We start from the raw sequence: 27,255 nt of genomic DNA, 5'->3' as shown, positions 1-27,255 counted from the left end.
GTGATTATAGTGACAGTGCACAGTTCAAAATGGGAAAAAAATAGGACAGTGGAATAAGCCAAACAACCAGTAACATACAACCCCTATGAAACTTACATGATTCTGTTGCAGAGCTCAAAGGCTTTGCTGGTGAGCTCCGGTAAACACTTGGGCCGCTCCTTGCATTCCTCTCCGTCCATGCTCCACGAGTCACTGAATTCCTTTGTGTTGTGAGCCAGTGTTCCGTCAGGCTTCACCATCTCCTGCACATCACCGTTCACAAAGAGCCCGCAGAGACCCTCCACCTGCTGCACCAGTTGGCCTCCAAGCTGCAAGGCAAACCAAGAATCACAAATTATAAAACGTACTTACTCGTTCGTGTAAAAGTCAGTCTCATGTAAAAACTGATTCTCCCGAGGGTTAGAAATGTTCAACTGAGGAACAAATTTAATCCTCTGAGAGAGTAGTGTCAATGGAGAAGCTCACCCAGGCCCCAAACTTGGTCTAATTCAACTTTTTACATAATTAGATATGGTATGGAAATAGACCTCTGTGTGTATGAGTGTGTGTGTATATTTACCCATCTACAAATGAACCAATTCCTGTCTATGTCTTTACTGAATCTGAACTTATCCACCTTAAATCCATTGCTTTGAATCCTACCCTTCTCTTTTACTAAAGCTACTAAGCCTCATTGACATCACCCTTATTAATGCTCTTCATCCATACGTAAGCTACAACCTGAATAAACGTGCGTGAGATAAGACAGACTAAGGAGGAGTACGGCCGCACTCAGACCCACCGACACATTGATGTTCATTTCCACGTTCCACTGCACTTTGAAGTCGTACGTTTTGGACTCGAAGTAGATGGAGTTGCCAACCCGAGAGATGCTGAAGTTCTTGCTGGAGGTGCCGATACGATGGACCTGGAGGGAAGAAGACGATACATGGAGGACCAAATGTAAAGAAGATATCCCGAACCATACTCTCATGACTCAACCCGGTAGCAGCGACGGGCCAAATCTGTGGCTTTACCGTGCAGCAGCGACGGGCCAAATTTGTGCCATGATACAAACCCCCCAAAATAGATGATACATAAACTGATCAGAAATGCTTTGATATGTATTATGAAATGGTTTGTATGAGTGATGATTTTTTCTCATTAGTCTCGCTTAGAGGGACCATTGAGAAACATGATCCCCACTGCTACCGGGTTAATTACAGTTCAAACCATTCAGAGTTGGCTTTAGAGCAATGATTCTCACTGATATAGATGCCCCTGTAAGCACACCAACATACCACCTCCACCTTGAACCATACCACCTCACTCATACCACCATCACCAAAATGACCACTAACACCATCAGCCACACCACTTCACCCATTTTACCACTTTGCACCATACCACCTCACTCATTCCATCACCCCTTGCCACACCACCCCTCCCATAGCACCAATGTCATCACCACTACACCATCTCCTGCCAAGCCACATCACCCATACTGCCATCACTATCACCACCAGCCACACCACCCCAATCAAACAACTGCCACCACCACCAGCCACACCACTCCACCCATACAACTGCCACCACCACCAGCCACACCACCTCACCTGCTCCACTGTGTACGTGTGGCCATCCCAAGAGACACTCAGATCGGGCTGGAGGACGAGTGGCTTCCCCTTGAGGGTGATGCTGAGATACTGGCTGCACTGCTTACTCTCAGAACAGTTACTTTTCACTGCCAAGACAGAGAAGGTGCAGAAATAACAAAAATAACTTTACTTTGAGAATTATTACTACTCTCACTCAGTGGTGGGCACCGCTAACTAAACAGCTTAACTGATAAAGAAATTAGTGGAAGCTAACACTAAGGTATAGCGCCAAAATCAGATGATGATAAAGGTGTTCACCCATAGGTACTGCCGGCTCCTTAACAGGGTCAGCATCCTCAGGCGGAATAAAAATGTCCTCACTCAGGTCACCTTCCATGATGTCGAGAATGATAAACAAGACGACAATAATGAAAGCGACCACATGGTGATAACGTCGCGGCTGAACCGAACAAAGAACCCAACAAGCAACAACAAGAAGAGAAAGAAGCCTCCAGGTTATCCTAATTACATATATTTTACCCAAGATTTCACGTCCGCTCTCCTCTCCTCTCCTCCCCTCTCCTCTCCTCTCGTCCCTTCTCGTCCCCTCTCCTCTCCTCTCGTCCCTTCTCCTCCCCTCTCCTCTCCTCTTGTCCCCTCTCGTCCCCTGTCGTCCCCTCTCCTCTCCTCTTGTCCCCTCTCCTCTCCTCTTGTCCCCTCTCCTCTCCTCTTGTCCCCTCTCCTCTCCTCTTGTCCCCTCTCGTCCCCTTATTTTTACTATAATAAGTTTATTTCTTGTCAGGTGGAAAATATTGAATTCTTGTTATTAAATCTGAGTTCAAAGAGTTGGAAATGGAAGATGCATTACCCTAAAATACCCAAAAGTTTCCCTAATATTTGTCCAATTAGCCTACTTTAAGGCTTAATTTACCCAAAAGTGGAAGCCATGGAATTATTGTGCCATGTGGCTCAACTGGTGCTGTGTCTGCCCACAATGGACAAGAACGAACCTGTATGATTTTTTAGTGGACTTAAGTTAGCGGAGGAGGAACTACATTTAGCGGAAGCTAATTGGTCCACTAACTGTTTCCAAAGTTAGCAAAAATGCTAATCAGCTAACGAAGAAGCTAGCTTCGCTAATCAGCGGTTAGCGGATTAGCAGAACCGTGCTCACCACTGCTCTCACTACAAACTGTATTGAACTAAAAGGGGTTTGGGTTTATTATAGTCGTGTGCATCTTGTGTGTGGCATTTATATGTCCCCTCTCCGTTAGTACAGAGCTGCTATTTTGAAGTTACCTGAGGTGTTTCTACATTATATTCATCAAGGATCAAGATTCCTAAGCATTTGCATATATCAGCTGACTTAAGTGGGGTATGGCTGCTTGTCTCTGACAAAAGTTCAACCCAAACTAGCTGCACACAAAACACTGTATGATGTCTTTCATGAATATCATAGCCGATACAGAAGCTAAAGTGTTTCAGAAATTAATAAATGTTTTTTTCTATTTAGCAAACAGCTACTCCTGAAACTGTAAGGTTGCAAACTAGTTAGCTTCAGAACACTGAGAAACATTTCCCTCACCTGCCAAGACCCAGTCCTTGTTGAACTTGTCCTGGGCCAGGATGTGGTCGCACAGATTCATCTCAAGGTTTTTGCCATCATAGGTGGAGACAGTGCCACTCTCTATGTTACACTCTGGCACCAGTTTCCTTGGCATAGCTGTGGTGACTTCAGGTTGGCTGCCCAAAGGCTCTGAAAAATACCACAAGAAATAGTGTCTTTGAAAGTAAAACTATATGAAACATACTTTCAAAGGAGTAATATTGTAGCCTGACTCGGGGAACAGTAATGATGGGAAATTTTGTGTGACTGTGGCACATGACAATGCATCCACAATAAAAGGTTTATTGGGAAAGAAAAGTGTATGCTACAGAATCATTTTTCAGCCTTAAAGCACCCAAAAAATGTACAAGTATTTAACAGTACAGTGTGAGTCTCTAGGGCGAGGCTGTAGAGTACTCACTGCAGGCATACTGTGGGCACTCCTCCTCCACAGGGTTGACTCGGTACAGCTCCTCGTTGAGGCTGCAGATCGCTATTTCCTGCTGGTCCTGTGAGAGGGATTCATTGATGAAGTTATTCATGCTATCAAAGACCTGTCTAATATTTCATGAATATTTAAATCTATTATAAGGTCTTTAATCACATCAGTATCATTCCCAACTCCCCTTTATTTCTCTTTTCTGAATCTTAAGTTTTTGTAGAGTATACATAATTAGGGAAACAATTCTGGCAAATATAGGCAAAAGAAAACTTGACACATGTTAAGATAATACTGCGTGCTAAAATGAAGAAACACATCAGAAAAAAATGTATTGAAAATTTGTTGTACAGAATTTAATGCAGATAATGTTTTGCTGTGACACACTTTTCTCTCCAATAAGTCCTCCACTAGTATGTAATTTTGTCTCAACCTCACAGTGAAAGCAAAACAAGCAAGGAAAATTTCAAACCTAAACAACCCTTCTTCATATCAGCCTCCACAACCTTTACTTATGCCTCTACAAACCATAAACCCCAAACCGTGATATTGTCAGTCGTACATGTGGACACTTGGGAGGCACAGTGGTGGGCGTGGTGACCGTCGGGGCGGGCGTCACCTCCACACAGGTGTAGCGCGGGCAGGCGGAGCGGTCCTCGCCTTGGATGAACATGGTGGTGAGGTTGTTGGGGCACTCGACAGGCGGGCACGGCACAGGTGTGGAGGGCACTTTCGGCACACACTCATACTGTGGGAGGGAACAGATGATTCTTTTACAGATGTGGAACTTTAAATAATTGGTTGATTAATTGAAGCAGGGGAACTTTAAATAACTGGTTGATATATTAAAGAACTGGAACTTTAAATAACTGGTTGATATATTAAAGCAGGGGAACTTTAAATAACTGGTTGATATATTAAAGCAGGGGAACTTTAAATAACTGGTTGATATATTAAAGCACTGGAACTTTAAATAACTGGTTGATATATTAAAGCAGGGGAACTTTAAATAACTGGTTGATATATTAAAGCAGGGGAACTTTAAATAACTGGTTGATATATTAAAGCACTGGAACTTTAAATAACTGGTTGATATATTAAAGCAGGGGAACTTTAAATAACTGGTTGATATATTAAAGCAGGGGAACTTTAAATAACTGGTTGATATATTAAAGCAGGGGAACTTTAAATAACTGCTTGATATATTAAGGCAGTGGAACTTTAAATAACTGGTTGATAAATTGAAGCAGGGGAACTTTAAATAACTGGTTGATATATTAAAGCACTGGAACTTTAAATAACTGGTTGATATATTAAAGCAGGGGAACTTTAAATAACTGGTTGATATATTAAAGCAGGGGAACTTTAAATAACTGGTTGATAAACTGAAGCAGAGTTATTGAATTTCCATTACCTGAAACTCTGATTATGGGACCTTTACTCAACTTTGAAATGAGTCATGGTGAAAAACGTGAAAAAATGATCATGACTTACCGGAGGACACGGTTCACCCAAGACACTGACGTCAGCAAACAAGATTTCAAAGTTTTCGGGACAGTGTGGGTCAGTGCATCCCTCCGGCGGCACCTCCTTGGCCTCGCAGCGGTACTGGAAGCACACTGCATCACCCTTCTGGACCTCCTCCGGGAACTCCTCCGTCAAGTAATCGATGTAGTCGTGTCCCTGCACCTCGTAACCCTCAGGACAGGTGGGCGGCTCGCAGGTTGGGGGCTCAGTTGCGGTGGGCAGTGGAGGGTTGCATTCATACTCGGGACATCTATCGCCAGCCTGGAAAAGAAAGCGTCACTGTAAATAATTTTGATTGGTAAGATTTCATTCATCACAAGTTGGTATACAAAGATAGGTATTAAAAAGAGGTAAGAGATAGGAGAAAAGTACAGAGAGAAAGGCACATATGAAGAGACTGTTTAACCTGTCCGCTGTGATTGGCACTGATTTGTCTTTTGCTGGTAGCCTCGTAACACATACTCCCAGGTTGTTCTATGCCTCTGTGGTGGATACTGGAGTGCTTTCCTTGTGGTATTGGTATGCTGGATATCCCCTCCCAAGGTGCATGACTTTACAATTTTCTTCACTGAATTGTAGCAGCCACTTTTTTTTCCATTTCTGTAGCTTGGTGATGTCTTCTTGTAGGATATCCACAGCCAAGAGGTTAAAGAATGAGTATAATTTGGTTGGAAGGTATCAGAAAAATACCTGAAAACACAAAAATTCTGGAAAAAAGTTAAAAGAACAATGAGGAGAGAAAAAGACAGGCGACTTGCAGTATAAGGAGTGATGATGTGCTTGTTAAAAGAAATGAGGACTGATCAATCCCAGCACAGCACCGAAACATCTTGGTCATATGGCACATAAAGGAGAGGATGGTGAAATGAGTCAATAGTATATGGAATTGGAGAGAAAGAGCTGACAGGCAAGGGATTAACTGTACTGAGAGGGAGTGCCAGAACAGAGAAAACTGGAGACACCTCAATCAGGGTCACCCCCTTGGAGGAAGTTCTTGTGATGTGATGGGAGGTCATGGTCATTGGAGACAGATAGAATAAGTAGACAGAATTGCCAGCACTGAACATCCTAACACCAAGAACACTTCCCTCATAGCATTGACTCACCTCCGAAAGCTTGACGACAACAATGTAATCAGGGAAGCAGATGGGGCTTGGGCAGGTCTCAAGGGTGGGGGGCGGCTCACACTTCACCTGGGGGCAGAAGCCTTTGGACGGCCGCACCTTCACCTCCCAGTGCTCGGGGCAGAAGGGTGTCGGGCACGGCTCTGGGATCTCTGTGGAAGAAGGGTGAAATGAGTTAATAGAAATGTTAAGAGTTAAGAGAGAATCGTCAAGTGGGGGTATTTCAGGGCAAGGCAATTCTATACACATATGATAACTTGCAACACTGGTAAACTTCAATAACCAAAATGTTAGGCATGTGGTTAACATTTAAATTCATCCATGATCTCCGAAGTTAATTTCCCATTTCATATACAAGATTCAGGCAAAAAAAGGAAAATTTATATAACCGCATGAACATCAGGGAGGAGGGAGTGTATGATTTTCAAGAGTGGGAGAGACTCATAGCTCGTCCAACCCCACAAGGGAAAATAAAGACATTAAACAAGAAAAAGATGAAGAGGAAGAAGACGAAGAAGAAAAAGAATCAAAGAATGGGAAGATGATGTGAATAATAAATAAGTAGGTTCCTGTATATACGAGAAGGCCTAATATTTGTCAGGTGTAGGAAGCAGCACCTGGAACGGGGGTGGTACAAGTCAGCTCATCATCAGGACAGTCCTCAATGCCATCACACCAGGATGTCTCGTTAAGGCAGAAGTTGCTTGAGGGACACAGTCTGGTCTCTGGAGGACACGGCTTACACACACAGTTGCACGAGGTGGTCACGATGGATTTCTCCTCCTGAAACGCATCAATTCAAATTTGGAGGTTAGTAAATTGCGAAGAAGAAAAATGAGCCCTCTAGAGTCACAAGGTCACATGCACTGCCACAGATGAAATGAGACTGTGCAAGCAACAGGTTCTACATATTAACCCAGTAGCAGCGGGGATCATGTTTCTTAATGGTCCCTCTAAGCGAGAAAAATGAGAAAAAATCACCCCTCACACAAACCATTTCGTAATACATATCAAAGCATTTGTGATCAGATTATGTATCATCTATTTTGGGGGGTTTATATCATGGCACAAATTAGGCCGTCGCTGCTGCACGGTAAAGCCACAAATCTGGCCCGTCGCTGCTACCAGGTTAACAATGGTTGTCTAGCTTCTTGAAAACTGGCACTTGGATACTTCTAGAAGGCTTAATTTTGAGTGGTTTTGGTAGCATGCAAATATACAAAATACTAAGTAAATTAACACTAGAAATACTGAAGTGCTCTACCATCAGCTCATACAGATTACCTTAACCCAGTAGCAGTGACGGGCCAAATCTGTGGCTTTACCGTATAGCAGCAACGGGCCAAATTTGTGCCATGATATAAGCCCCCCAAAATAGATGATACATAATCTGATCACAAATGCTTTGATATATATTATGAAATGATTTGTGTGAGGGGTGATTTTTTCTCATTTTTCTTGCTTAGAGGGATCATTAAGAAACATGATCCCTGTTGCTACCGGGTTAATGAAGCAAGAGGAAGATCAAATAGAAATCTTGTGGAAATTTAAATCATTCAAGCCACAGCAACTGGTGCAAGTAAAGTTTGTACTCACGTCGTCCTCGCAGGGTGGACACTTCTTGGGGACACAGACTGTCTTCCCGCCTAGCAGACACTCGCACTCCTCACAGTCCTTGCTCTCAAACACCTGGCCCACTTCATACCTGGGAAGGAAGAAGTGCACCCTTAGTTCTTCAATACTTACCATACATGTATAATTGTGAAAAGGTTGATTTCATGTAAAAATTGCTATGGTATGTATGGCAGAAAGTTTCGTTTAGTCGGCGCAACATCTGTGGTCATATGCCGGAGAGAGACAGAAGGGGAAGGAATTATAGGAGAAGGGAACAGATCTCAGGAGACGGGACACAACCCCTGATTAATAACTGGTACCCATTCACTGCTGGGTGGACAGGGGCGTAGGGTAGTATGTATGCTATGATATGTTTGACTCAAGAAGAAATCCAACCCCTTAGAAAATGGTGCAGTAGATATTTAATGCAAGATAGGTACTAAAGAAAAAATTGCACTAAATGGAGGTAATATTTCCTTAGGATTTAAAGATTTGGGACAGGTGGGACTTTTTTTTATGTGTGTAAAGGAGTCAGTTGGAGGGGGCATTATAAAGAAATCCTTAAAGAGAAACATACCAAAGTTGGAAAGTTTCGTTTAGTCGGCGCAACATCTCTGGTCATATGCCGGAGAGAGACAGGAGGGGAAGGAATTATAGAAGGAAACAGATCCCAGGAGACGGGACACAACCCCCGATTAATACCTGGTACCCATTCACTGCTGGGTGGACAGGGGCGTAGGATATCGGAAATACTGCCCAAATTTTTCCACTCCGCTCGGGAATTGAACCCTGGCTCTCTCGTTTGTGAGCCGAGTGTGCTAACCACTGCACCACGAAGCCCCCCGAAACATGCCAAATGAAGGGTCTGCTGTATCCATGAAAAGTCACTTCCTGAAATACAGCACATCATGGCTAGAAATAAAGGAAGCTTCAGTATTCCTGGCATGGAGGAGAAACCATCCCCCGACCCACCTGACTCCCTCCTTGTAGCACGGACACATGCTCTCCGGCACACAGCTTCGGCCGTCAAAGTGTTCTCCCTGGGCAAAGCAGGGGATGCAGTAGGTGTAGTGCTCCTCAGGCAGGCCGGGGCAGGACACACAGTAAGGGGGAGGAGGCAGGGTGGTGGTGATGACTGGCGCTGGTGTGGTAGTCATCTCGGCTGGGGAAGGGAGAGAACAGGCCTTAATTAGTACAACTTTAGTCTTAACGATGACAAGAGCAATTAATATATCATGAAACGTAAGTGGAAAAGTTAAATTCTGATCTGAATAATTTACAGTTTGTTTTTTTATTAACCAGCTAATATATATTTTGATTTTGGGAAAGGAGTCTCTTCCCATGAAAATATTCTTATGAAGATGTTGAATGTACAGCAGAATATTGTATACAGACTGACTAAGTAAAAAGTGTGAAAAGGCTGGAAAAATGAGATATTAGAGAAGGTATGTTTAGATAGTTTTCTAACACTCCTACAGCATCATTAAGGGTCAGGGATAAATAGGTTTGGACTCACGGTATGGGTGGAAACATCCAAGCACTTCCACCCTCATGGCGATGTTGGTGTTCCATTCCTTGGGCCGCAGCTCAAGGAAGCGAGCGTTGATGAGCCGGTCAAACTTGTTCTCCACGGGTGTGTCGCTGTCAAAGTTTCCAGTGAACACCTGAAACAACAGTATGAATATAAATCACATGGACAATATGGACACACAAGTATATCATGCATACAAAAAACATTAAAGGGATGAATATAGAATAACATGTGAGTAATTGGAAGGAGAGAAAATATGTGATTAGGTGTGTGGCAGGGACTGAGGAATGGTTATTTTGTGACACTGCTCTGGAGACAAACACCCAATGAACAATGAAAATGATGTTCTGAATGCTTACAAAAGATGAGTCAAGAAAATCTTTTATTAATGTAAAAATCCCAGTTCATTAAAGAGCAAATATTTCCCTGCATTAAACTTGTCTCTTCAGACATGCCATTGGGCAGACACAGTGCCACACCTTTTCAGTGCCATCTGGCTCTTTGATGGTGCTCCAGCTGTTCCCGTCTGGGGAGTAACGGACAGTGAAGGACTCCACCCACTCTGGGGAGCCGGGGCGGCCCTGGGTCATCACCCCGGACAGCAGGCTTGGCTCAGTAAAATCAAACTGAAAGAAAAGAGGAAAAAGAATTTGAACACTCAGATCCACACTTGATCTACACTGAGTATAAAATATTATTAAACATAATTTGAGTGATCAAAAATTGTAAGAGGCAAAACCAACCCTGACAAACTGTTCAGGTTTAGGCTCTGCCACCCAAGCCCCGGCCGACAGGAAGGAGTCAGGCTGAGTGTTGAGGCGAATGTTGCTCTTCCCGTAATAGTCTGGCCTGTCATCCAGGACGGAGGACACGATGATCTGCAGATCCGACAGGAGTCCATTCTCAACACCCATCTCTTCCTCGCACTTTGGAATTTCTGTTGGAATAATTTTGAGGTACAGTTGACTGCTTAGGGCAAAAAAGGATACATCTTTATGCTTCACATTTTCATGGAGTATCAATATCATCATCATCATCATCATCGTTTAACGCCCATTTATTCCCATGGTGGGGTTGGACGGGATATGAGCCTCCTCCACTGTTGCCGGTCCATAGCCATTTCTTCAGTATATCTGACAATAATTGTTTCTTACAACCCAAGATTTTGTTATTTCATAGGAAAATGTTAAAAGCATATATCACCTGGAAATCTACAACCTTCTATAAAAAACAGAAGGAGGGAAACGATGATGATGATAGCAACGGATGACTTATTGTGAAGGTCTATCAGAAAGGGTCACAGTTAGATTCTTCATCCAAATAAAGATACCCTGGTGGCGGAGGAAGATATGATGAGGCTGAACATCACGGAAGAAATGGCTATGGACCGGCAACAGTGGAGGAGGCTCATATCCCCCCGTCCAACCCCCATAGGGAATAAATGGACGTTAAACGATGATGATGAAATATAGACACCCTGAGCGCATCTCTTCCCAAGGTGTTTGCCTATTCACCTGCGTCCCTCCACTCACTACTCGCGTCAGGAAAAGAACAAAACTACCGTGGAAAATGACCTGACGTATAGAGATAAAACAGTCAATATATAGATAAACATTCTTAATTTTGACAATAGTTCATTTTAATGCCTCAGCTTAGTACTCCAGTGAAGCTTTTTTCCTTGAACTGAGCACTAACGACAGCAAACATACCCAAGCTCCCGTAAGAGGTCTGCCAAGCTTTTTCTTCGGCTATAAACACTTCTAACCAACAGCAAACATACCCAAGCTCCCGTAAGAGGTCTGCCAAGCCTTTCTCCTGCTTTGAAAACTACTATCTGGCAGCGGACATACCCAAGCTCCCCTAAGAGGTCTGCCAAGCTTTTTCTTCTGCTATAAACACTTCTAACCAACAGCAAACATACCCAAGCTCCCCTAAGAGGTCTTCCAAGCTTTTTTTGCTCCTACGAACACTAATAACTGACAAAAAGCATAGCCAAGATCCCATAAGAGGTTTGCTTAATTACTTTCCTGATATCAGAGCTAGTAACTGACACCCAACACACCTGAACCAGCCTGAGAGGTCCGCCAAGCTCAGCACCTGCCAGCCACTCACCTGTCGTGCTTGGTGTTGTGGGCACCATGGGGAGCTCACAGCCGATCACCTCCAGCCGCACAGCAATGGCACGGTACCAGTTTGTGGGCTTCAGTTTCATCAGCCGCATCTCGGTGGGTTGGTCAAACATGTGTTGCTTCTCCTCCGTTGGACTGAGGGCACCTTGGAACACCTGGGAAGCAATGGTGACTCTATACATGTGGTGCTGCTCTGTTATCTCTCTTTGTGGCTTTATCTTATGAGAAAACACCTACAGCTTTCTCCTGTGCTGTGTGGCTCATTCAACGTATTGTAATTTTTGGTCATACTCACGGCCGAATGGTAGAACAGTTCCTTTTTGTATGTTTAACCTTAATTCCTGCCAGATATTTAAAATTTTCTCAGTGTATCAGCATTGTAATCATTTGCGAATGATTGAACAAAGGCAACTTTTAGCAAGACAATTATAGCACTTGAAGGATGAGTGAAAGGGGGAGTGTGAAAGTCGCTGAAAGGAAGTGTAAGAACAGGGGGATATGGAGAGTCTTCTGCCATGGTCATGCCCTCAAGAGGAGTTCTGAGAGGGAGGAGGGAGGGGATCAAATATAATAGATAGAATATAGTACCTTTGGAGGGCTGGAGGAGTCTGTCTGCCATGGTCATGCTCTCAAGAGGAGTTATGAGAGGGAGGAGGGAGGGGATCATATATAATAGATAGAATATAGTACCTTTGGAGGGCTGGAGGAGTCTGTCTGCCATGGTCATGCACTTAAGAGGAGTTATGAGAGGGAGGAGGGAGGGGATCAGATATAATAAATAGAATATAGTACCTTTGGAGGGCTGGAGGAGTCTGTCTGCCATGGTCATGCACTCAAGAGGAGTTATGAGAGAGAGGAGGGAGGGGATCAGATATAACAGACAGAATATAGTACCTTTGGAGGGCTGGAGGAGTCTGCCGGATCAGTGGGGATGTCAGACCAGATGAGGCCGTCCCTGGAGTACTGCACCGTGAAGGCCGTGACTCTCTCCCGTGTGAGGGGGTTGCCGGACACCACCACACCATAGACGGGCACCACAGCACCCAGGTCCACCTCCAAGAACTGGTCCTGGTTATTGCGCATTGGAGACCATCCGGACACTGAAGTCAAATTCATGAGCATTACAACAGAGAAAGAAATCACACCTGAATAAGTAGAAAATTTAGTTTTTTTGGTGAGGTGGTGAAAGTTCAAAGAAATATACATAAGAAGATGCAAGCTAAAAATGTTTACAGCTGGAACATACTAAACAATAAAGGTATTTAGGGATTTTTCAGTTCCTGGCCTTTCAAGCAGTTCCATGACAAATAAAACAGCAGGTAACCTCTGTACAAGAACTGCTTCATTGTCAACAAGACGGAGGATTTAGCAGAGGATTCAGAGACAGGTCTTGCCGGGTCAACTCACTGGAGAGGCTGCCGTCTGGATTGTAAAGCCGTGCACTGGCGGGCCCATAGAGGGAGCTTCGGGCGGGGGTGGAGAAGAAGGCAGAGTCGTCCACATTCTTGAGGAGGTTGATGTACCTTTTAGAGTATTAGTACTATTAGTTGAGTTTCACTTGTCACCCTGGCCTGACATCATCCTTATCCAATTCTAAATGATTAGGAAGACTGGAACTCTCCAGAACTGGGCGGCATGAAGTAAAAACTCTGGGTGCTTTTGGATTGCACAAGGTGAACTGCTCATATTCTGTTGTTGCAAAAAAAAAGAGAGAAAAAAAAAAGCCTGCTAATTGCTGCTCCTAAAAAAAGAATCAGAAGAGGTGGCCAAAAGCAAGGTCAGATTTGGAAGGAGAGGTGTCCTGATACCCTCGATCCTCTTGAAAGAGTTCAAGTCGTAGGCAGGATCATTTGTCTCCCAAAAGACCACCTTCACTCATGAACACATCTGGGACACTTAGCACTGACCACAACACTGGTCTATAAGTTGGTTGTTTGAAGTAAATAGAAATACCTAACTGTTTTGAGTCTCTATCAAGTGAGCATTTGCACAGAACCCTTCCATTCAAACCCAAAAACTCACTTATCAGGATAGCATTTGGGAGGCGGCGTGGTGAAGTCTGGCAGGATGGTGGTGATGGTTGTGGTCGTCTCTGCAAAGGAGTATAAAGTTGTTTAAAGTTAATGTCTATATGACATAACTAATGGCATATGAAATTAAGCCGTAATATTTTTAAATGAACATCAGTCAATCTTAACAGAATATGCACCTTGACATCATGAACACACAGGTATCAAAGCAGAGCAACCCACCACAAGTGCAGTAGTATCTGATCTTGTAGTCCAGACAACTGCCTCGGGCCTGGGCGGCGTTGTTGCACCGGAAGCCAAAACGCACGTCACAGCTGAGGCCGCTGTCCGCCCCAGTGTTGCGGCCGCTGGCATCCTCCACACACTCAATGTCTGCCAGTTGGCCCTGACCACAGAGTGATTGGGATTAAAAAATGAGCCTTGCTTAGTTTCCTTTTATCTGTCATTCTCCTTTTGAAATGTATGGTGACGTTAACAAAGTTTTGCCATTTACACAAACACTCAAGTGAATGCAGTGAAGATGGTTATGGACGGGTGTACTCCTGCAGGACATGGAAGATTAGAGTTTAAATGCATGGCTGGCTCAGGGCATGTAGACAAGCAGTGCTTTATGCAAAACATAGCTTTTGTTTATGCAACATAAAATATGTGTTTTTCTCAACAAATGCCACAACCAACATGCTCACCTGCAGACAGAAGCCATACTCATTCTGGAGTTGCTCCAGAGAGCTGTACTCTGTGTCACCATCGGTCTGCCATGGCTTGACCTTGTTAATCCATGGTGACCAAGAGTCACATGGGGCCAGGGTGGTGGTGGGGCCAGTGGCTGGGGAGATGAGGGGTGAGCAAAGTTAGACAGGGCAACACAAAAGGTCAATATAGAAAAAATCAATGAAATTCTATTTTGTAAATGAAACTGATAACACTCAGCTAGCAGGAGTGTGTGAGAGTAATAATGGATCTATTTCCTTATTTTCCTTTAATTAACTAACTAGGCATCACTCAAATACCAGGGAGAATACAAGTACCAGGAAGAATATGATAAAGATCAAGTGTGCACTACATCAGTATAAGATGGAGTATATAAAAGTAGGTATGACAAGCAGAGAGGGCCTCTGTTCATCCTGTCCTTCCCCTGGGACCCCGGCCCCACTTACGCGTCACTTGGGATGGAGGAGTCGAGACTTTTTCACAGAGACAGAAGAAGGAAATCTCGTAATTGTAACAGTCCTGGGCATTGTCAAGATCGAGGCACTTGAGGCCCTCCACAGCGTTGCATGTGAGAGTCTGGCCCAGGTCAGCTGCTGAGATTTTGGCTGTTGGGAAAGGAGATGAATGACTGTTTGGTTATCATACCATTACTTGTGTTCAACATTCATCTGTGGTTGCATTATAAGAATGAATGAATACATTTGGAAGTGGAGAAATAAAAAAATTTGCCGTGGCAGTTTCATACAACAAGCAATCATGGAGGTGACAACAGATAGTCTCTTCTGAAGCAAGGCAAAGTGACTCACTGGAGGCCTCCCTGCAAGTGGCATTTATGGGGTTGTCACACAGGAATTCCTCCCGAGTGTTCAGCATTTCAAGGCTCAGAATCAGCCCATCAGTGTCCCGCTCCTTCTTGTAGAAAGGTGACCAAGTGTTGCAGCTAAGAAACACAAACAAATATTAACACATTGTAAATACCACCAAGTATTAGCATAATCTACTATTGTATAAATATTGTTATGGTGTTTAAGAAAAATGTGGTTTTCAAGGGCTGATAAGACATGTAACTTACTAGGGAAAACAGAGATTCCAACAAGGCATACTTGGAAACACTACACTACCCAGAGTACAGACACAGACAGGCTTCTAAGCACTCTGGGACAAAAGACCATTAGCAAGGAACACATACACAGGCTTAAAGGTGATGAGGTCTTCAGGAACCAAGGGGGTGGTGGGGGGGGTGGACATGGTGATGATCAAGGTGGTGGACTCGGTGGTTGGCTCCTCACAATCTGGCTGGCGGGAACACTTGAGGTGGTTGTCCTCACACTTGCACCGCTCACACACACTCACCTGGTACTCCACACCAGGCTGAAAGGCACAGGAAAAATAAGTCCATAACATCAGCAGAGTGAAAAATAAACATCATGTACTACTAGGATATCCCTTAACTAAAAAATAAATAAATAAATAAATAAAAAAATCACATTCTGAATTAAAAGATAAGTGACTAATGGAGGAAACTAAGGGATTATTTACACATCCAAGTCTTCAGAACTAGAAAGATGTACCTGAAATAGCATAGTCTCATCCTTAACTAGAGAAAAACTGACTTTTTCATTGCACAATCAAAATGAACTAAAAAATAAACAATCCAAAACACAGCAGGAACATTCACACATTGAAGTCTCCTCTGAACCAGTGAAGTCGACCATTCATAACATCAGTTCATGCACCACGAGGGACCAAAACGTGTCACATACTGGTAGAGCTTGTCCGTTGGAGAGGCGACAGTTGCAATCTGCCACCTGGACACATTGCTCCTGGTTGATGGCGAACAGGCCGGGAGGGCAGGTGACATTTTTGTTCTGCTCCACACAGCCCGGAGCACAGTCGCCATCACTCTGCCATGGATGGAAATGTTTTATAATGGTTCAGTTGGTGGAGGTGTATCAGACATAAAATGTTGCAATGATATCAATGTGTAGATATATTTCTGCAGAGGTAGCATCAAAATTAGTGTGATATAGATGCCAAATCCTGCATGCAACTGAGTAGGTACACTCACACACACATACTTAGACTGATGAGAAAATGTTAAGGCAAGTAATAGTCAATGCTACGATTTAGGCTTGAGAGTATGCATCTGTGGCATGGTCCCTAGACAGGAAGTCACACAAGGAAACTCAAGAGGATTCAAAGAGTTGCAACAAGGTTAGCTCCTAGTCTAACACAGCTATGTATGAAGAGAGCTTTAATAATATGAGACTGACAAGAAACACGGTTAGCGCCTAGTCTAACACAGCTATGTATGAAGAGAGCTTTAATAATATGAGACTGACAAGAAACAAGGTTAGCGCCTAGTCTAGCACAGCTATGTATGAAGAGAGCTTTAATAGTATGAGACTGACAAGAAACACGGTTAGCGCCTAGTCTAACACAGCTATGTATGAAGAGAGCTTTAATGAGACTGACAAGAAACACGGTTAGCGCCTAGTCTAACACAGCTATGTATGAAGAGAGCTTTAATAATATGAGATTAACAAAGTTGAAAGACAGAAGAAAGGAGACGATAGCAATGTTTAAATCAGATGACAGATTAAAGAATGTAGACAAGGACCTGATTAGCAACAATGGAGGTCATGATCATGAGTCAAAGACTAGGTGCAGAAACAATATGAAATTTAATTTCCTACATAGAAATATTGATGTTTTCAGTTATGAGCTTGGGCCAATGCATCAATAGGCTTTCCTGATGGTATCTAGTGGGCGCCTGAGCTCATTGGTGGTAGCAGTCGTTCACAACTTTAAGACTAAGTTGGATAAAAGTAGATATGGAGACAGGACAACACAAGATAAACTCAAATCCTGTATATTCCACTTAGACAAATACACACTTACCATGCACCATCCCTCTTCCTGCAGTATGAACTTGTAGTACATGCAGATCCTGTTGCATGGCATGGCACATGGCTCGTGCCTCCTGCTCTCAGTGCATCCTGCAACACAAATTTTCTATGGAGGGGAAGCAACAAGTAGAAGCAGCACTTCAGCTGACTGCAGAGAGCATTGCACACATCCTTACTGTGATTCATACATGAAAACTTTGATAAAAATTGTAGCTGTCAGTTTTGGTTAATAATATAATTACTGTATTACAGAGATTCTCAGGTATACAAAAATAACTAGAAAAAAATGTGTTAAGAGATCACAGGCCAAGCATGACAGCTTATGTGCCAGGGAAAGAAAGTTGAAAAAGAAAAGTTGAGAATGTTTGCAAGAAAAGCTGCTTCATCATATAAATTATCCAAGGTTCTTGAGAAGAGTCTTGAGAGTTTTGAAGGTCTAGAGAAGTCACATGGTTAGCACTTACTGTCGTGGTACGGCCTCATTGTGGTGGTGCTGAGTTCTGGAGGAAGGGCGTGTGTGCTGACAGACGGCACTACAGAGGGCAGGGAGTATCAGTACACCTCAAAATAAATTCTATTACATGTTTTGGTCATCTTATTTTGTTTTCTTTACATGTATATCAAGTTGCCAGCATATATTAAACTTTTTAGCTCCTTAACTGTAAGAAAACACTAGATTTTTTTATGCATTTCTTTTGAGGAGATAATTTTTGCCTCTCTACAACATAAAACATTTTTCTAAAAAGATAAAAGAAATTTATCATAACTTAATCATGGAAATAGCAATCCTAGGCACTACAGAGTCCTGCTGGCCTCCAAGGCTGCCTCACCTGTCGTGGAGTCAGTCAGGTACGCGCTGTCCCAGTCACTGTCCTGGCAGATGCAGAACACTCGCACCTCGTAGTCCTGGAAAGCCAACACTTGAGTGGCAGACGCCTGTTTTCTGCGATCCTATTCTAATGCCACCTCCCTTGACCTCTTTACCCCACTACCCTCATTCAATCACCCCCAACAACCCATCCCTTCTTCACAGTGGTTGTCCACACAGAGGCAGAACACTCAGATCTCATGGCCCTGGAACACATACACTTAAGTACAACATGCCTATTTTCTGAGATCCTTCTCCACTTGTTTTGAAAAGCTCCATGCACACTTGCATATGTCTGCCTTGTTCTCCTAATAGTGTCTCTTCATTCTGGTTGCTCTTTAACAGCTGGTAGATCCCTTAAGTAACTTCCTATAACTACAGATACAAGCATTTCCAACACATTAGTAGTTCTTGAATATGTTAACTATTTCTGATTGTGGTTTCCAGCCATGTACTTGACAAAAGACTAAACACACCTTACAGCCGAGGGGGTTGAGGGATTGCTGGCACTCCAAGCCCCTCGTCAGGTCACAAGTGGCCACCTGTCCTGCCTCGGCAATGGACTCATGGCCTGGGGGAGGTGAAGACATTGTTACATTACGTCAATCATGACTAGAATTTCAGACACCATCATATGGCTTTACATTACCACAGAGGAAAAAGAGTAAAAACAAGGATTAGAAATAGATTTGGGTAAGTCATATCATGTGTAGAACTGGTAACAGATAAACAACCAAAGCAACAGAGTGGCAACATGCGAGCTGTAGAATTCAGGGCAGAGAACCAGATGGAAAAACGAAATATGAATCTTTGTTGGGTCAGGATGGAGGCATCTTAACATCAGACAGAGTGGTGGAAGACACTGGAAAAGGCCTTTGCTCTGCAGTGGCTGATGATGATTGTCCCAGTGTGAGTGGGTTAAACAGAATCCTTTTTAAGTAAAAGTTGATTTTCTGTGAATAAATGAAGTGGCGCTTGACTTTTACTTTGTGTAATAGAGGGAAATATTATTTTGATAGCACCAGCCAACTGTTAAGTCAATGTTTAATTTGGTTTGATGCAACCAAAACAAAATGTGGTTGAAAAATGGAATGTGAATATCCACAGCACTTTGTACTTGATACTTACTGCCTTTCACTCTGCACTGTATGCTGCCATGCTCTCGGCACACCTTGGACATCTTGGGATACATCTTCTGCAGGTCATCAAGCAGCTCCTGCTCGCCCCCTTGGGTGGGCACTGACACACTCAGCCAGGAAGTCCAGTTGGCACAATTAAACTCAGGCTGGGTGAGACACAAATTTTCCTTGTACTGAAGTAATGCAAAATGCTGGAGACATATATATTCTGGTAGTTTTTTTACAATGAGATGGAAATTATTTTTTGTTGAGTAATTTCATGTCAGAGAGTTCAGAGGATTCCAGGTAGTTCAAAGTGACTCACAAAAGTTAAGTTTAATGAGTGCACACAGGAAGGGGCAATACTGTAAAATGTGTATATTGTGTTTTATGAAGGAGTTAATTCTGTTTTGGCACAACTAATTTCCTGACAAGTAGCACACAAAAAAATATTGTTGTAAAATGTAAATGAGTGACACATTTGAAATAAGAATGCTGGGATATACCAAAACTAGACAAAGGAACTGATTCAAGAACACAACCTCTGTGGTGCTGTGACTGAGGCCATGTGCTGAATCTATACACACTGTAAAGGGAGTGAGCAGCCTTGGGAAAATGAAAGACCTCACTCCACTAGGCACACGATAAAAGGAGCCTAAGGAAATCAAATGTAACTCACTTTGCTTTAAACACTGTAAAGGGAGTGAGTGCCCTTGGGAAATGTAAAGAACTCGCCTCACTATACACATGGGAAAGGGAGTGAGTGCCCTCGGGAAATTGAAAGGACTCACCTCGCCGGTCACAACGTGCGTGGGTGGCGTGGTGGTGATGCATGAAGTCTTGTCGCAGGTCAAGAAGTTGTTGACACATTGACACACCTCGCACTGGTCCACTCGGAGGGGACGGCCAGGCTGAATGTGAAGGAAAGAGGAGTTTTTTTTTATGGCGAGTTAGGCAGCTCAAAGGCAAAAAGCAAAAATAACAACAAAAAAGTCCGTTAGACACTCCACCGACAAAAGAGAGAGAAGCCTGAAACCTCATCAACGGTAAATGGTAATGAGAGGTCAATATCGGGTGGAGAAGGAAGGTTAGGTGAGGTTAGGTAAGGTGAGGTGAGGTTAAGTTAGGTTAGGTGAGGTTAGGTGAGGTTACGTTAGGTTAGGTTAGGTTAGGTGAGGTTAAGTTAGGTGAGGTTAGGTGAGGTTAGGTTAGGTTAGGTTAGGTTAGGTTAGGTTAGGTTAGGTTAGGTGAGGTGAGGTGAGGTTAAGTTAGGTGAGGTTAGGTGAGGTTAGGTTAGGTTAGGTGAGGTTAAGTTAGGTTAGGTCAAGTTAGGTGAGGTTAGGTGAGGTTAGATTAGATGAGATTAGGTTAGATTAGGTGAGAGGAAAGAGGAGTAACTTTCATTGTATAGGATTCCACAACACCTGCTGGCCTTGAAGCATTCCAGTATCTTTGTGGAAACTATGACTGTAATCTGATACGAAAAAAAGGTCTTTGGTTATAGATGTCACTGAAAACTGAACTGTATGCAATAGGATAATACAGAGGCATGGGGCAAAAGGGAGAAAAAGTAATTGAAATACAAGCAATACAGGTTGAGAGGCTGATCAAGACAACAGTATCTGGGGTTATATATTATGAAGAAAGTAGCATTGGGGTTTATATCAAGGGGCGCCGAAAAGGGGTTGAAAAAGGAGGATTCTAGCGGCCCAGAACAGGAATTTTTGCTGCTGTGTTGGGGGCCCTGCAAAGATTCTTTTCACGGGGCCCAAAAACCTTAGTGGCACCCCTGTTTATATGACATTATCAGGAAGAAGAATGGACTGAAAAATAATAAAATGCAGCCTAAGGAAAAGTAGAGCAGATGGAATACAAATAATACAGGTCAGGATATTAATGAAGAAACTAGTGTGTAGCATTTCGACCTTTCAGTTATTACCTTTGGAAAAATAAATAAATGAAAGAAAGACAAAAAAAGAAGAGAGAGAAAACAATGATACCGATTCCTTTTATACGGATACTAAATAAAAGGACGTCTTCAAAATGCCAAACACATCCTACCAAGAAACACTGTAATGGGGTGTTTTGTTTTCATATGTTTTTGCCCTTGAGCTGCTTCCTTTACTGCCAAAAAAAATAGATAAATAAATGCATAAATAAATCCAAGTCCTCACCGGCGCAGGCTGTCCATCGGGGAGGCGGCAGTTGCAGTCCTTGAGGTCGACGCAGGTGTCCTTGTCTCGTAGGTACTTGTTCGGGGGACAGACCTGGCGCTTGCGATGCTCCAGGCAGGCCGGCGCGTACTCCCCGTCATGCTGCGAGGGGAGGAAAGTGGTTTGTCATGTCTCAGCGATCCTCAACTTCCGCCACTGAATGACCCACTCACTCTCGTTTTTTCCCTACCAATGCTTACAGCCACAAACACACGGCATCACAAGACTCTTAACATGCACATAAACATCACATAACAATTTGGTTTGTCATGTCTCAGCGATCATCACCTGCCACCACTGAATGACCCACTCACTCTCGTTTTTTCCCTACCAATGCTTATGACCACAAACACACGGCAACACAAGACTCCTAACATGTACATACACATCACATAACAATTTCTACTGATGTTTAATGACACAAACACACACCATCACACTGTACATACACAAAACATTACTTTCTACCAATTCTTACTGCCAGAAACACACATCACACACACACACACAAACACAGATTCTTAACACCCACAAACACATAACTCTACACTACATAGGATTTCTACCAATACTTACTGCCACAAACACACACCACACACACACAAATACAGATTCTTAACACCCACAAACACATCACATTACACTTTCTACCAATACGCACTGCCACAAACACACACCACACACACAAACAGATTCATAACACCCACAAGCACATCACTTAACACTACATAGGATTTCCACCAATACGTACTACCACAAAAACACACACCACACAAATACAGACCCTTTAACACTTACATAGAGATCACATTACTCTTTCTATCACTGCTTACTGTCACAACCATATACCATATACACCAACACACTCTTAACACCTACATAAATAAGACATTACACGTTTTATAGCCGGCCACAAACATGGACAGAGAGTGATGGCAATGTACCTGACAGATGCCGTTCTGCTTGAGGAAGTAGCGATAGTAGGCACACACACGCCAGCAGGGGATTGCGTTGGGGACGTACTGTTTGCCAGGAGGACATTCTATGGAGGGAAATATAAATGTGGTAGTTATTAACCCGGTAGCTGCGGGGATCATGTTTCTTAATGGTCCCTCCAAGCGAGAAAAATGAGAAAAAATCACCCCTCACACAAACCATTTCATAATATATATCAAAGCATTTGTGATCAGATTATGTATCATCTATTTTTGGGGGTTTATATCATGGCACAAATTTGGCCTGTCGCTGGTATTCGGTAAAGCCACAAATTTGGCTCGTCACTGCTACCAGGTTAAAGACCTAAACTCGCCTATAAGAAAAGCAAGACGGCATTCATGAGGAAGAAGTCTTATTTGATTCACTGTGAACTATTGCAGACAGTTAGTGATGAAATTGATGATGATGAGTTATATAATTCGATTAAATGGGTTCATGAGCTCCAAACCAACACAAAATCCTACGAAAATTCATTATATAGTGCTTGTTGGTCATGTATGGGTGGTAAGAAATTTGATAAAACTACACAGGATATCTCTTTCGTTCCAAGTAGAGCGCCTGAACTTTGTGGAGTTTTGTTCGGTTTGGGCACTAATTGGACACTGCCTTGGACTGTGGAAGTGGCCCGATGACAGTGGCGGTGATGGTTATGATGAAGACTCACTTTCCACTACGACTTCTGGTGTGGTGGTGGGGACGCCTGTGGTGGTCGTGATCGCCTCTGGGGGCTGCGTGGTCAGGGGGACGGCAGGCGTGCTTCTGGTGGCTTCTGTGTCAAGGGAACCATTAAATGAGCATATGGAAAGCTGCATTGCATATTTTCAAGAGGACAGACGATATAGTGATGTATTTTCACTTTATAAACCTACATCTGCAATTTGTATTATATGATCAAATCTCAGCATTGAAAAGAAAATTATATAAGCCATATCATTAAGTATTATATGACCAAATCTCAGCATTGAAAAGAAAATTATATAAGCCATATCATTAAGTATTATATGACCAAATCTCAGCATTGAAAAGAAAATTATATAAGCCATATCATTAAGTATTATATGACCAAATCTCAGCATTGAAAAGAAAATTATACAATCCATATCATTAAGTATAAGTATAAATCTACAAAAAGTCATCCCATTAGGTGAGTTGTAGAGTGCATTAGAGTGAGCAGAATAAAAAATGACGCCTTGTTTCCCTTACCGCAAGAGCACTGAACCCTGATGGCATAGTCCTCGCATTTCCTGGCCCATCCACCCTGTTCACTGTTGCGACAAGTGAGGCCGGAGGTGAGGGAACACTCCACATTGCGGTCGTTGCTCTGGGTGAAGTCTACACGTGAGGATGTAAGCCTATCAAGACGCTCTCCTCTGTAGCCCTTACGACCTCCTTTGCTGTGACCTTTTCTACGGCCCTTGCTGCGGGACTTGCTGGGGGTCTTGGGCGGGGCCACCTTGTTGTAATGGCACTGTATGTCGGTGATGTACTTGTCCTCACAAATGTCTAGTCCTGCCTCCCGGATACTCTCGAACGTCTCAAAGTCTCCACTGTCAGTGTCTGGATGGGAGACGTTGAACCACTCCGTCCAGAAGTTCCCAATGCATGGTGTCGGGGTGGTGGTGATAATCCTTTGAGGTGTTATTGTGACAGCACATTCTGGCTTCATGAGGATAACATTGTACTCGAAGTCACACACCGAGTCCCTGGGATTGTAGAATGTTCCGGGGCCACACTCCTTCTCCACGTAGGCCCGTCCAGTGAGCGTTGGTGCACACTCGTAGAATTTACGACAATCTTTTTCATGCTCCTTGATCTGGGGGCTGAAGTAGTGGCAAGTCTCTGGGACTGGGGGCAGAGTGGGGGCAGTGGTAGTCACAGCCAGGGGTGGAGGAGTGGTGGTCAGTGAACAATCACAGCGGAATCTTATCTCATAGTCAAAGCAGTGGTCAGGACTCTGAAGGCCATCGTTGCAGAAAAGACCATTATTTATGTTGCAGACAATAGCGTACTGGCTGGCAGGTGCCGCAGGACCAACTGGCCGGCACTCTGTGTCTACTATCATGTGAGGAGCACAGAAGGTGTATTTTTCAGCCAAGGTGTCCAGATCATCTCTGTCATCCCAATCTCCAGGGCCGGGTGTGTGGGTGTTCATCCATTCTGTCCATCCATCAGTGCACACACCCTCTGAGGGGGTCGTGACAGCTGGAGGAGGAGTAGTTGTCTCCTTCACATCACAGCCCTTGAGCTCCAGTCTAAGGGAGATGGCAGAATGGTAATCAGTAGGAACAATTCTGACATACTGTGCAAACACTGGCTCTGGGAACAGGTTGGTCACTGGGGTCACAGGGTCAGTGTTGCCCACAAATTCCTTGGCATAGTTGACTTCTGGCTCCGTGACGTCCTCCCAAGTTAGTCCTGTTTCCGAGAACTGGACAGCAAAGCGTTCAACGTACTGGTCGTAGAACGGATGCCCCTGAGTTACCACACCTGTCACCTCCTTTATCTCATCAAGGTCAACCTGTAGCCACTCAGAGAGATCTTTAGCCCCAAACTTGGGTGCATCCTGAGCCGTCCAGGCCCACTCAGCGTTGAGGCGAGCAGCATGTGGCTTGTCATCGGGTGTCTTAATGGAGGAGGCGGTGATCTTGTCGTTCGGGATGAGGTAGCTCTCCATTCCAAGGCCATCCTGACACTCGCAAGTGCATAATATCCGCACTTCATAGTCTTGGCAGTACTGAAGTTCTCCTGAGAGGGAAAAACCATTGTTGCTTGTATAATGAACGGCTGACTCTAAGATTAAGAAGACTCTCCTAGTAAAGTAGACAGGCACATTCTTAGTTAAAGGGATTTTACCTTTTCTTTCCACCAATCTGGATTAAAGAAAACTAACAAATTATCTTTTTCCTAAATCCATGCCTGTGCCATATATCCTCAGAGATGTATTTCCACACCTTAAATAACTAATCTAAATAAATTTCATAGCTTTTTTATTTATGTTGAGGATATCCTACACATTGTTAAGTAGTCACCCTCCTGCATATCTGATTTTTCCTTCTCTTTAGCCAAGGACTTGAGGTACACCTGCCCGACCCCTCACCGTTGTTCCTGCACATTGCTCCTCGCTTGTTGCAGGTGATGAAGGGTTCCAGCTCTCCACCCAGCGCTGGCCGACACTCCACCTCGGCTATGTAGTGGTCGGGGCACAGTGAATAGGTCTGTTTGGATGGTGGCAGTCATTAGATACAAAAAAAGGTCTCTTAAAAGATGAAAGCTACACAACTTCATCAACTTCTTATTTCTCTAATGGGATGTCTAGCATGTTTTATAAGCATTTGGTTACCAATATATTGTAGCTTAAAACCCACATCACACAATAACATGAGCAATGATACAATAAATTAAGCTAAAACTTTTCTTTCAACCAAATGTGAAAGCCTCTGAGAGTCATACTATTCAGAATCAACACTTGGTCTCTTTTATAAGGAAAGGTTTTTGAGCTTCCTGGAATGTGTGAGGACTCCCCCCCACAGCTTCTTAAAGGTCTTGACAGGATTAGTCACATAAGGCTGCAACAAAGAGGTCCAAGCAGGATGCAACCAAGACCTAAAAAGAATTCAAGCTTAAGACAAGCACAATGGAGTGTTTGCCTACCTTGCGAATTTCTGCAAGAGACTCAAATTCACCGTCGGGGTTAGGAATGTTGAGGTTGAACCACTCACTCCAGCCCTCGTTGTCGCAGGTGTAAGGCTTCTCAAGCTCCTCGGATGGTGGGGGACTGTGGACAGCAGAGGTGACTGCATTTTCATACTGCACATATGATTTTTCATTCATAATAATAAGCGAGAAAAGTTATGCTCGTGTGATGCACAGAAATCTCTCACAGCATTCCTTATTTATCTACTAGAGACAAAGATCATGAACAGTGTCTTCTCCTATTGTGGTGAGTGTATAATTATCCTGGGCCGACGGCGAATCTCTTCCAACGCTCCTTCTTCTGTAGCAGTCTCCTGAATATCAAACAACTTTCTAACAAAAGAATTATGGTAAAAAAATGGCATTTCAATTATACTGAATGTTCATAATTATATAAAACATTTCAGAAACAAAGAGGAAATGACTCCAAACATAACAATCCACCAGCCACTTACACGGAGGGCGTCACAACGGGCGGAGGCGTGGCTGGTGTGGCTGGGGTGGTTGTGAGCACTGGCGGCAGAGTTGTCAGACCTGTGAAAAAAGGTGGAAATTTACCACCTGCCACACCAAAACTGCATACTAGACTGAACTTGAGGGACGTAGGAGGGAAGGTGTTGGTAGGAATCAGCTGAGTCACTGGGCACTTGGTTTAAAACTGCCCAATAAAAAAATTAATTATGGCAAATTTTGGCATTCATTAAGTAGGTGCTGGGTAGTAAAACAAGATTGTTGAATAAAATTTTCTTTACATAAACGTCCGTAAAGAGGGGGTTGCTACACCATGAACAAAACTGGCCTCTATCACTTGGTAATTTCTTTTTGTATTGGTGTGGAATTTACTGGACTTTTAAGTTACATAGTTCAAGCAGGACTTTTCTTTTTATTGCTTATCTGTATCTGTCTACTTTTGTCATAAAAAAAATATACTGTTAAAGAGTTGTTAAGGTTACTCACTGCAGTCACAGAGGAAGGACACCTCATAGTTTCGACAAGCTTCTCCAGACAAGAGGTCGTCCCTCCCCTGGCAGAAGAGTCCCTCATGCAGAAGGCAGGTCACCCCCGGCTGCTCGGTGTGAGGGCGGTGGGTTCCAACAGCCCTGCACTTGATGTCAACCATCTGGCTCTGGGAGCAGAAGCCTTGACCACTCTTGCTCTGTAACACCAAAA

General features: G+C 43.5%; 1 protein-coding gene across 2 annotated transcripts in view; it reads right to left on the bottom strand.

The window, feature by feature from the left end:
- LOC126985070 (uncharacterized) overlaps positions 1 to 27,255 on the bottom strand; it is a 119,135-nt gene that overhangs the window by 13,750 nt on the left and 78,130 nt on the right. For both annotated transcript variants that reach the window (XM_050839464.1, XM_050839465.1), the window contains 38 exons: positions 27,043 to 27,241; positions 26,541 to 26,619; positions 26,044 to 26,167; positions 25,490 to 25,607; positions 23,596 to 25,137; positions 23,057 to 23,161; positions 22,341 to 22,438; positions 21,358 to 21,498; positions 19,975 to 20,094; positions 19,194 to 19,350; positions 18,542 to 18,636; positions 18,028 to 18,103; positions 17,662 to 17,730; positions 17,190 to 17,287; positions 16,052 to 16,192; positions 15,478 to 15,659; positions 15,095 to 15,228; positions 14,735 to 14,893; positions 14,264 to 14,403; positions 13,800 to 13,962; positions 13,570 to 13,639; positions 12,955 to 13,070; positions 12,442 to 12,647; positions 11,531 to 11,702; positions 10,162 to 10,355; positions 9,898 to 10,044; positions 9,404 to 9,551; positions 8,860 to 9,049; positions 7,870 to 7,978; positions 6,891 to 7,056; positions 6,256 to 6,425; positions 5,117 to 5,410; positions 4,185 to 4,370; positions 3,605 to 3,692; positions 3,163 to 3,333; positions 1,596 to 1,723; positions 782 to 907; positions 97 to 308 (listed from right to left, as the gene is read on the bottom strand). In XM_050839464.1, coding sequence (XP_050695421.1) covers positions 97 to 308; positions 782 to 907; positions 1,596 to 1,723; positions 3,163 to 3,333; positions 3,605 to 3,692; positions 4,185 to 4,370; positions 5,117 to 5,410; positions 6,256 to 6,425; positions 6,891 to 7,056; positions 7,870 to 7,978; positions 8,860 to 9,049; positions 9,404 to 9,551; positions 9,898 to 10,044; positions 10,162 to 10,355; positions 11,531 to 11,702; positions 12,442 to 12,647; positions 12,955 to 13,070; positions 13,570 to 13,639; positions 13,800 to 13,962; positions 14,264 to 14,403; positions 14,735 to 14,893; positions 15,095 to 15,228; positions 15,478 to 15,659; positions 16,052 to 16,192; positions 17,190 to 17,287; positions 17,662 to 17,730; positions 18,028 to 18,103; positions 18,542 to 18,636; positions 19,194 to 19,350; positions 19,975 to 20,094; positions 21,358 to 21,498; positions 22,341 to 22,438; positions 23,057 to 23,161; positions 23,596 to 25,137; positions 25,490 to 25,607; positions 26,044 to 26,167; positions 26,541 to 26,619; positions 27,043 to 27,241 — 6,833 coding nt within the window. The remainder of the gene's footprint in view (positions 1 to 96; positions 309 to 781; positions 908 to 1,595; positions 1,724 to 3,162; positions 3,334 to 3,604; positions 3,693 to 4,184; positions 4,371 to 5,116; positions 5,411 to 6,255; positions 6,426 to 6,890; positions 7,057 to 7,869; positions 7,979 to 8,859; positions 9,050 to 9,403; positions 9,552 to 9,897; positions 10,045 to 10,161; positions 10,356 to 11,530; positions 11,703 to 12,441; positions 12,648 to 12,954; positions 13,071 to 13,569; positions 13,640 to 13,799; positions 13,963 to 14,263; positions 14,404 to 14,734; positions 14,894 to 15,094; positions 15,229 to 15,477; positions 15,660 to 16,051; positions 16,193 to 17,189; positions 17,288 to 17,661; positions 17,731 to 18,027; positions 18,104 to 18,541; positions 18,637 to 19,193; positions 19,351 to 19,974; positions 20,095 to 21,357; positions 21,499 to 22,340; positions 22,439 to 23,056; positions 23,162 to 23,595; positions 25,138 to 25,489; positions 25,608 to 26,043; positions 26,168 to 26,540; positions 26,620 to 27,042; positions 27,242 to 27,255) is intronic.

Source organism: Eriocheir sinensis, chromosome 58 (genome assembly GCF_024679095.1).
Source record: "Eriocheir sinensis breed Jianghai 21 chromosome 58, ASM2467909v1, whole genome shotgun sequence".
Classification (NCBI taxonomy): domain Eukaryota; kingdom Metazoa; phylum Arthropoda; class Malacostraca; order Decapoda; family Varunidae; genus Eriocheir; species Eriocheir sinensis.
This window is presented reverse-complemented; position numbering and strand designations above follow the sequence as displayed.